General features: G+C 49.8%; 1 protein-coding gene across 3 annotated transcripts in view; it reads right to left on the reverse strand.

Moving 5' to 3' along the window:
- Positions 1-235: 235 nt before the first annotated feature.
- Positions 236-10,561, reverse strand: part of PKM (pyruvate kinase, muscle) — an 11,786-nt gene continuing 1,460 nt past the window's right edge. Inside the window, exons 4-11 of one of the 3 annotated variants that reach the window (XM_009879353.1) lie at positions 8,275-8,406; positions 7,883-8,069; positions 7,051-7,321; positions 6,783-6,933; positions 6,347-6,499; positions 2,649-2,815; positions 720-901; positions 236-530 (exon numbers count right to left, since the gene is read on the reverse strand). In XM_009879353.1, coding sequence (XP_009877655.1) covers positions 424-530; positions 720-901; positions 2,649-2,815; positions 6,347-6,499; positions 6,783-6,933; positions 7,051-7,321; positions 7,883-8,069; positions 8,275-8,406 — 1,350 coding nt within the window. In that variant the 3' untranslated portion in view covers positions 236-423. Of the gene's footprint in view, positions 531-719; positions 902-2,648; positions 2,816-3,214; positions 3,382-6,346; positions 6,500-6,782; positions 6,934-7,050; positions 7,322-7,882; positions 8,070-8,274; positions 8,407-10,561 lie in introns of all 3 variants that reach the window. The other 2 variants (XM_009879354.1, XM_009879355.1) reach the window with 2 other exon arrangements.

Below are 10,561 nucleotides of genomic sequence, written 5' to 3' on the forward strand. Positions count from 1 at the left end.
CCTGGAAGGAGAGTCAAGTCACCTCTTCCCTTTCCCTGCCCCCCTCCACCCCCCCAGCACACAACAAAAGGGTGAAAGGGTATTTCGCACCCTGAGGACAGGCACTAAGGCTAAGAGAGGCCCAGCGAGACCCTCCTACACTGACTCCAACGTACATCAGGGAAGAGGTTTTAAAAAAAAAAAAACCAACAAAAAACTAAACACTTCAAGTACATATTTTCCTTTTTTTGTTTTAGTGATTTAAGGTCTCTTCCCCTGCTGCTGCTGCACTGGGTGGTGTTTAGCGACCTACATCCACTCTAGGGACAAGAACAGCGCAAGCAAGGGCTGGTCTAATGCGAGGGGTGAGGAGAACAGAGTGGGGGGCAGTTGGGGTGGAGGGGGGAAGGTGTTCGCCGGCCGGCATCAGTTGGTGTCAGTCGTTCAGGGAACGGGCACCACACGCATGGTGTTGGTGTAGCCAGAGCCAGGGCGCCAGCCCGTCAGGACGATGACCAGGTCACCACTTTTGAAGAACCCACGAGCTTTGCCTGGGAGAGGAGACAGGGAGGTGTCAGAGCTGGGGGCCCACATCTTGTCACCCACACCCCGCTGAGGTTGGTATTGGGACATCCCACCCATGCCTTGGGGTTCCTCCATTGCTGGTGTATCCTCTCCGCAAAAAGAACCACGGGAGGTGCCAAAGACTCACCCCAGCCCACCAGAGCAGCGTCACTCACCAACGTTCATGCCAAGGTTGACGCGGAGGTCTACGTCCTCTGCCCAGGCATCATGGGCTGGTTCTTTGCACAGGACAGGGAAGATGCCCCTGTAGAGGTGGGCCTGACGAGCCGTTTGGTCATTACGGGTCACAGCGATGATGGGAGCCCGTGGGCGGTACCGGGACACCAGGTGCGCTGACCTAAAGGAGGAAAACAGGACACAGATGTGCAGTGCTGAGGTCTGGGCACGCAAACTGGACAGGGAACACCAGAGGCAGTGAGGTACCGCCCATCACTCTGGGAGAGCTCCACAAAACCCTCGGAGAGACAGGGAGGATGTCTCCAGATCGCACAGGAGATGCTCCCCAGTGAGCCTGACACTTGGCTGAATTCCTAGTTCAGCAAACAGGTGTGACCCATCAAAGGCTGTCCCCTTGGCAACAGTCCCTGCTCCCATCTTGCCTCAGCAGTTTGGAAGCACCACCTCCCAAAAAAACAAGCTTCGATTTGTCTCCGTTGCTACGTTAAGATGGCAAGGCGCCATCTATTCCAGCCTCTGTGAGTGCTCCTCAGCATCTCAACCCCAGGACTTTCTCTCTGTTTCGAGGAGCTCGCACTTGACAGGATGGAAAAGAGCCCGGGCCAGCAGCGCTACCCCAAGGCTTGCCAAGCTTTGGAAGCCGTTTGCCTCCCTGGCCACATTCACCTGCCTAAGGCAGCGAAGAGGCTGGCTCCTGCGCACAAGCGTGCCGCTATCTCCACTGGCTTTTGCAGCCTCGTTTAGTGGAACGAGGCTAACCGATATTCAAAAAGCAAGCAGCAGCGCTCTGCTTGAAGCACCCAAACACATGTGCCAGCTCTCAGACAATCCCTCCTGCACTGTTCAAGAAGCCTCCCAGTAGTTTTAGGGAAACTCAGGTACTCACAAGGCTGTAACAGAATCCACAGCTAAAAATATTCAAATACCAGAGGTCAAAGCTCTTTTTTAAAGGTCAAGTGTAAGACTGGGACCTTTTACAAAGAAACATTAGAAGCACAAGGGTATCTGGAAACTCAGTGCTTATAGGCACTCCTCATCTCAGCTGAAGTGGCTGCTTCCAATCATTTTAAGCTGTAAATTCAGGTGAAGGATACACCGATGGTCCAGCTCTTCAGGTAGACCGTGCCTGGAGCATCTAATCACTTTGTGATCTGAATCCGGTGTGAAAAACTCAAAACTTTTTCTTCCAGAAAGCAGCCTGAGACTTAGGGTCAGACAGGCTTCGAGCCTCATCCCTGCTCAGCAAGGCTTCGGCTCCCTTTCCACAAGTCGAAGAGTGAGTCTCTCCTCAGCAGTTGCCACAGTCGTTGGAATGAATTCCTCAACTTCATCGTTCCAGGGTGCTCGTGTTGCTGCCTCTCGCCTGTGGCCAAGGGGCTAAGCTCACCTGAGAGCGTGAGCAGCATATGCAGGTGCCTGCCAGATGCTCATTCAGGAAGATTAAAGGCAAAGAGGAACACTTTAAGAGGAAATTCCCAATGCTTTCAGCTTCCCTGCCTAACAAACTCCAGGCCAAGCGGTCCCTCTTCACCCCTTTGGCTTCGGCAAGCAGGGCCAATGCCTGAAAGTTTCGGCAAGCAACCAGTAATTTGGAAATGGCCAAGGCTTCGATAAAAAAAAAATAAAAAAATATTCTGCATCTTCTTACTAAATTGAGGATTTCTTGCCAAGCAGTCAGAAGCAAAGCCACGCCGATTTTCCCTTGACTCTTCCAGCCAGATGCTGCACTGGCAGAGGCGGGCTGAGGGAATCGGAGGTTACAGATGCGCTGACGTTCGAGATGTCCACCCATCTTCCCAAGGAATGGGTACTGCAGGCAGGCAGCCTGGGCTCTCAAAGCCATCTTTATTTTTTTTGTGGCGATTCTCCTTTCCCCCAACACCCTGAGGGAACCTGTCACCTCCTACCTTCCAGACTTGGTGAGGACAATAATGGCCCCGCTGCAGCACTTGAAGGATGCTTCCACCGCACCAACAGCGGCGGCCTCCGTGGGGTCACAGTTGAGGGAAGTCAGACGACGCAGTTCCTCAAACAACTGCCTGTGAAAGATGGCGGCTTCGGCCTCCCGGGCAATCTATAAGAGCAACACGCATTCGGGAAGACAACACTCTCGTCAGTCACTCAGGGCAGCACAGGGTTAAGGCGAGGTGCTCTATCAGCAAGGTGTGAAATCTTTTGATTTTTTAATTAAGAGTTGCCAATTAGCATAACCAAATCACTGCCCCGGCAGAGGATGCTCAAGGTTTCTTTTTCCAAATCAGTGGCACCTCCCTAGTCACCTCGCCCTGCCCAGCCCACACTCAGGTGACACTCATGCCAACTGCCAGGCGCTCTTGCTCTGCTCCTGCCTGCCTGCAATCCCTTCCTATCACTGAGAACTCAGACTGACGCGGCAGCTCCCTAAAAATATTTGCAGTGTTAGAAGGGAGTGTGTTTTGACTCATGGAAAAGAAGCGCCCTCTCTGAGCCCTACCTGCCAGACTCGGTCAGAACTATCAGGGCTGGAGCTAAGCACTTAAAAGAGGCCTCCACTGCGCCTACTGCCATGGCATCGGCAGGGTCCCTGTTGTTAACATTGAGGCGGAAAATTTCTTCGAAGAGCTGACGATGAAACATTGCGGCCTCGGCCTCCCGAGCGATCTGCAGGCCCGAGTCAGAGGAGACGAGGGAGAAAAGGGGAAAGAACAGAAGGAAAGATACACCAGAGGAACATGAGATCACATTAATTTGCTTAATTGTCATATTAACGCATGCAAGAGGATATTAAAGGTCAGGCTGTGAAACTCCTGGGCTCTCAGGTTGTCAATTTATTGAAAAAAACTCGGCCTAATGTACCGCACCACAGCGTTTTAACTGCCGGGCCCTGGTCACTGGGCATTCTTGTTTTATTCCTGGCATCCTTTCAGAGCAGCCCTACATAGACTGCTTTTCAATGCAGCTAAGCCAGGCCATGCCTCATTCCTGCCGATGATTTCTTTGTTTTCCACCACTAAAACAGCCTTCGTGGAGCCAAGATGCGAGCGACACACCTTCAATGTCAGCCCAGAAGTTGGGAGACCGTCCCTCCTGGCTTCATTAAATTTAGTTGAACTCGATGGCCAGTAAGGATTTAGTTTTAAACTTGAGAGCCAACAAAATTTCACCTCCAAGTGCTATGTCAACATCCCTTTGGGTAACAGAAAAAAAAAAAAATAGGAGCAAGTCCTTCCTTAAAGGGTTGTCATGACATCGAGGTGTTTTTGTACAGTGCCACACAGGAGGTGCGGAGGCACAAGTAACAGTTTTCTGTTCTATCACCTTTTCATCCCAGCACACTGGGAACCCCATTTAAAGACAATTTTCCTCTTGGAAAGCTGCCCCTGACAACCCAACAAGGAAGGCTTGCAGAGACTAGAAAAGCATGCAAAGGCTGATGATCACCTTTCCAAGGACAACTTCATTCAGGTACTCCAGAGAGCGAGCAGTCACTACATGCAGAGCGTGACGTGTTTAAGCAGAGACTGAAGTGCTCTTACAGCAGAAGCTTTTTTCCCCGTCAGTAAGAATTTTGTTACTCTAACGTTAATGAATTATTTTATGCAATGCAAGGAATTATCTCTCTTCCACAGATATCAGTTTAAGCCAAAGTAGTTAAGTATCTTATGTCTAAAAATAACGAGACATGTGACGAGCAGGAACAGCACTCCAGTTCCAACTCTTGCCCTAAAGCTGTCGTTACTGCTGGCTTTACGCTTGCCCTTACATGGAGTATCTGCCTCAAAATGCTAGCAGCCAGTCAGTTTATCCATGGCTGCAAAAGCAGGCAGCTCCACGTAACACAGTGAAGTGAACCCGAGTTTAGAGGGCAGTCTGCATCCCCCCGGTTGTAAGAAAATACACGTACTCATGCGACAGCAGGAGGGCAACACAATTCTGTCACGCCCCTGCTCAAGGGTTTCCAGTTGGTACAGGGGTGGAGATGGGAGAAAGGAAAAGAGAGCAGCTATTTAAACCTTGGTCCCCTCAGACAGCATGGCCAGTGCAGCGTTTGAAGCCAACCATGGGTCAAAGACTGGAACTGGAAGAAAGGTCTTTGAGAGGTGCGAGGATACTGCACAGCACAGACCCTGATCATTCTCAGCACTGAGGGGCTTCATTTGGAATGCTCTTGTAGCAGCACTGGATCAACAAATAGATAAACCCAAACTGATCCCCATTTCAGGCAGGGAAATTTTGTACAGGAGCTGTTCCTTACCAGCGCCAAGGGGATTTCTTCCCCTGCTACAACCATTTGAGTGGAAAATATTTGCCTGTGCTGGCCATGCTGCAGATTTTCAGACCATGGTTGCTGAGGGCTCTCTGGCTGGGCAAGGGCTTTTCTCAACTAACACCAAAGGAAGAAGCTCAGAGGAGAGGCCCAGACCACAGGGAGATCGCTACAGTTGGCACCTCGCTGCTTGCACCACGTTACATTCAATAAAAGCGATTCTGCATTTGCTCCTCTGTACAGAGGGTTAAAACTTTCAGCACCTCCGCTATTCCCAGGGAGAGGGATGCACATACAACAGATCCTGAGCTCAAGCTGCAGGTACAATACAACTCGCCTGAGCTGTAAAGTTAAGGCTGGAATAGAAACCTAGGTGTAAGGTTTAATGTAGCAAGCTTCCAACTTGTGGTAGAAAGTCAATTCTTATGATTTAGGGGGTCAAAAGAGAGGGAGAGCTTTTTAGCCGCACTGTTAACATACAGCCCGTAACTAGTGCAGTCACTGCTCAGTACTTGTCAAGTAGTATTTCGCATTTGCCACGTGCATAAAAAAACCACCACTCCATACTGAAAGACTCCACATATGAAAGACATAACGCACTGCAAACAAACATTGAGTTGATTAATCTACATGACTTGAATTGCAAATAAAAACTGGCGAAAATTGTAACTGGTGAGTTACCGCCGCTGTGGTTCACAGCACTGGTAACTAGGGAGAAGCGACACTTGTAGACACTCGCCATCAGGCTTTTTAGTTGGCTGAAATGCGAGCTGGGGAGAAACTCGAAGCAGAGCAGAGGTTTCTGGCAGTTCAGGCATGTAAAAATGTGGTGCTGTCAGTACTCGTGCAACAAACACTCCCCCAACGCCAGGTGCTGAATGCAACAGCGCTGTAAATCAGGCTCCCAAGCCTCCTCCCACCCTTCCCTCCCTCCCACAGAGGAGTCAGCGGATACCTTTCGTTATCTAGAGATAAACTGCTTATGCAGCTCCCTTGACCTTGGGGAAGTTTAAGGCATTTAATAGGCCAAAACTAATCGGGCATTTGGAGAAGCTCCTACCGGAATAGGAGTGAAAACCCCTTTGCCCTGGCCAAAACAAAAATTAACTACGAGAAATCCAAAGTTTTAAGATTTCAGAGCACTGCAGAGCAGTTCTCAGCTCGGCCCAACAACACTTTGGGGCACGTGCAGCAAGGTTTCAGGCTCTCGGGACTGCGCTGAGTCAAGAAAAGCCCACAGCAGGAGGCAGATTCAGATCTTCAGGTGCCTGGCTCAGACAGAGGATGCAAAGTGGAGCACCACTGATTTTTTTCACCTCCGGGGCTGGCTCCGCACCCAAGGGCAAAGGCAGTACTCACAGCGTGCTGCATGCGCACAGCCTCCAGCGGGTAGTCGCCCTTGGCAGTCTCTCCGGAGAGCATGATGCAGTCTGCCCCATCCAGGACGGCATTAGCGACATCGCTGCCCTCGGCACGGGTCGGGCGAGGTTTCTTGATCATGCTTTCCAGCATCTGGAAGGGAACGAAGCCAAAGAAATGGGGACACTGCAGCAGGAAGCAGCTGCTTTTTCGCTAGGGCACTTCCACAGACTTTAAATACAAGGCAGAAGGTAGGATGTAGCAACAGAGGAAGAAGGAGCACAAGCGTTCCTGTAACTCTCCTGGGCAAGGTCCTAAAAACATCCTTAAAGAAGTGCCTCAAACCGAGGAGCAAAAACTCTCTACCACCTCTCTAATGAACACCATCATGCTCAAACCCTGCCAGACATCAGCAGTTACGTCGCATTTCCAGTACCTGAGTGGCACAGATGATGGGTTTGCCAGCCCTGTTGCAGCGCCCAATCATCATCTTCTGTGCGAGGAAGACTTTTTCAGCGGGAATCTCAATTCCCAGGTCACCACGGGCCACCATAATGCCATCGCTGGCCTCCATGATCTCATCAAACCTGGCAGTGAGAGAAGAGGTTCATTACTCCATTTGTTCCATGACTTGGACTAGGAAATCTAGTCTTCTGTCGATATGGGGCAACAGATATGGGGCAACAGACTCGCACAAAACTCACCTGCGCACCCCCTCGTGATTCTCAATCTTGCTGATGATCTTGATGTTCTTTCCCTTTTCCCCCAGCACCTTCCTGACAGCATGGACATCAGCAGCTTTGCGGATGAAGGAAGCAAACACCATATCTACGTTCTGCTCCACGCCAAATTTGAGGTCCTGAATGTCCTTTTCGGAGACCGCAGGCAGGTCGACAGCAGCACCGGGCAGGTTCACTCCCTTTTTGCTGCCGAGCATGCCGCCATTCTCGATCTCCGTCATGACATAGTCCTTGCCTGAAAAGACGTGTTCCCACGGTCAGCGTTTACCAGCACGCTCCCCACTGCCAGTTCCCACGCTGCCTCCCAGCCCAATAACAGCAGTGCCAACAGCGATCGCACAAGATAAAAATCACACCGCCGCTCTCCTTGGAGGCTTTATGTAACGCACGAGTTTGCAGACTGCTTCCACGCTGTTGTTGAAGACGCCATATGGGAGTGTTGGGATTGTCTTCCCCAAAGAGCTACCAGGTTGCACCGGGGCACACAGGAGCCCCGTAACACCAAACCCATCACCCCAAAAGTCTCATCTCCATCTCCCTCTGTGTTCAGGAATTAGAGGCAGTATCTTGAGGCCAGAGCAGTTTATGCAGCCCTACAGAAGAAGCATTCGTGGAACTAGCCTTGCCCCTACACAACCAGTTACAGCTTGTTCTGTCTCTAACCACAGAAGTCTGAGTCTGTGTTGTAAAACTAGTTAAATCCTGCATTAAAAGCATTAATTAGCCTGAACAGGCTAAAAACAAAAACCAACCCACAAAACAAAAAACAGGCACAGCTGGAATGGTTGCTACTCACCTTTCTCCTTAACCAGCAAAGAAATCAGACCGTCATCTACATAGATTTTGCTGCCAACGTCTACGACCTTGGTGAGATTCTTGTAGTCCAACCACAGCACATTCTCATCGCAGTTCTCCATGAATGCATCATCCAGGGTGACTTTGAGAGTCGCGCCCTTCTTCAGCTCCACTTCTGCTGTGCCACTCTACATGTCAACAAAACAGCGTTACAGCAAAACCAGTCAAATCCAACACACACCCACTACCCAGCTTGCAGCAGTTCATCCCAAATTTTGGCATTGTTACCCTGAGACATTTTTCATTTGGAAAAGGCCACAGGTGTAGCACAAAGCCTAATCTCACATGCTAAAAAAAAAAAAGCAGAAGGAAAAAAAGTAAAAGGAAACTTACTCCCTTAATGAGTCCAGTTCTGATTTCAGGTCCCTTGGTATCCAGTGCAATAGCCACAGGTCTGTAGGTGATGGGATCAGAGGCAAAGCTCTCTGTAGCTTCTCGCACGTTCTTGATTGTACCCTCATGATACTGGTGAGAGGAAAAAAGAAAAAAAAGACACTGAAACATTCAGCCCATTTCTACTCCACCGTTTACAAAAGCCCACTGTGCATCCCAAACGCTGCCCAGGCTGACAATGCCACTCCCACGTTACGCTCAATTTCAGATGTAGCTAAATGATTTAATTCAGACCGAGCTTCAAAAGCATTCCCCAGATGGAGGCAGAGTCCAGTAGTTACCCCGCTGCACCTTCAGTGCCCACGGTTCTGAATGCAGAGGGATAACTCCAGGAGAGAGCCCAAGTGCTCAGCTGAAGTGATTTTCCATCGGGACACACACTTGCTGTTTGAGGACAGCCCACCAACCAAAAGGTCTTTTGGAAGAGCATTTCCACAAGCTTAGCTGAGCATTTGCCTGCTGGACACAGCAGAACATTAGCAGACCTGGATGATTATTAACGCTTACGGAAAGACTCCTGAACGCCAGGAGAATGTCACAGCTAAGCAACTGCTACACGTGGCTGTTCTCCTCCCTTCGGAGCACGGAGTCTGCACCACTGACTCCATCCCAGACTTCCTGCCTGACCCCGTTTATTAGTCCCACAGGTGAGATTTTTTTTGTAACTCTTCAGCATATATTTCCCCTAAAGAGAAAGGATTTGCTAAGAGGACATTGTCCATTTAAGTATTTATATCTTATTTCAAAAGCCAAAGCCATGGCAGCCAGAAGTTCAAGACTCCATGCACTTGGCTTTCAAACTTTCACGCACGTGAGAGCATTGCACTCGCACTGCCAGCTTGGGGAGACGGTTTTGCGGAGAAATTTCCATCTCGACTATCTTGAATGAGCTTCAGATGATCACTAGATCAGTTTCCTTTATTTGCTCAAACAACATTAAGAGATAACCCAGTTGTGCAATACTTGGCAGACTTTTGTAGATAATTTCCTCTCTCTGTGCTGTAGACAGACAGTGTTTGACTCTACCCACCTGGAAACACCCAGCTGCCCTCACGTCACCTGTGTGCCTTGACACGAGCCCCGCACACCCAACTTCACTATCACAGGGACGATAATCCACTGCCAGGAAGGCGGGGCCGGATAAAGCCATGCTAAAGTTCACGTGCGTGCCCCTGGCCAGAGATAGACTGCAACTACTAACTAATCTTTGGAGCAGGAAAAATAATATTTATTCACTGAACACGCATGTTGAGACTGAGAAGGTCTCAACCGTTTCGTACACCACAGCCTAGATGGATGCAGTAAAACAACCCTACCTGAACAGTGCTATTCCATTTATCTGGTCTTAATCACCTAGTATTTTTCCTTTTTAGTTTTTTATAGCAAGGACTAACCAGCTTCCTGGAGTCTGACTTCCTCAAGAGTTATGTAAGCAGAACAAGAATGCAGGCAAGAACTGGATGTAAAAGCAACTGTTTCTATACAAAAGGGCCTCAGCCAGGTGCTGAAGCGCTTCTGTTACAGTTGAGGCACCAGTAAATACTTCAGGGTAGGCACAAGAACCAAAGCGCTTGAGACAGGCGAAAACTCTTTGGAGCTTCACTGGAAACTGGAGTGGTTTGGAGGAGCCCAAAGAGGACTCCGAGTTCAGCCTGGCAACGGCTGACAGTCCAATGTGACAGGAGATGACACTGAGTCCAGACTCTACCGTAATCTAACCTCATCTCCAGAGAACGTGCAATTAGACCTCACCCAAAGTCAAAAGCCACAGTCCCTGTCCTCAACCTCAGCTAACAAGTACACAAACCACAGCAGCAGCTCTGCTGGGCAGTAACAGCGTGAGAATTCCCACTTTCAGCCTGGCCGTCAACTCCCTTACAAACCACCCAGCCCAAGAGCCACCCAGCTGCAGGATTTGACAACCACGGGGCAGAATTATTCTATGCTACCCTTTCGTTCAGGGAGGTTTTGCTAACTGTGGCCTAGGCGCTGACGCTACCCTGGTGTGTTTAGTCAAGGTCTGATGGTTGCTCACAGTTAAGAATCACGACCTTTCGGTTTTGACAGTGCCCTGTGGCCTTTAAAGGCCACAAGGGTGAGAGGCCAAGCTGTTACACAGGGCGAGACTCACGGTTCAGTAAGTAAAGCCACCCATAGCTGCTCCTGGCTACCGGCTGACATTTTGAAAGCTGGAGGGCAGCCAGCAGGGGGAAAAAAAAAAAAAAAA

The sequence above is a fragment of the Apaloderma vittatum genome, unplaced genomic scaffold (genome assembly GCF_000703405.1).
Source record: "Apaloderma vittatum isolate BGI_N311 unplaced genomic scaffold, ASM70340v1 scaffold13962, whole genome shotgun sequence".
NCBI lineage: Eukaryota > Metazoa > Chordata > Aves > Trogoniformes > Trogonidae > Apaloderma > Apaloderma vittatum.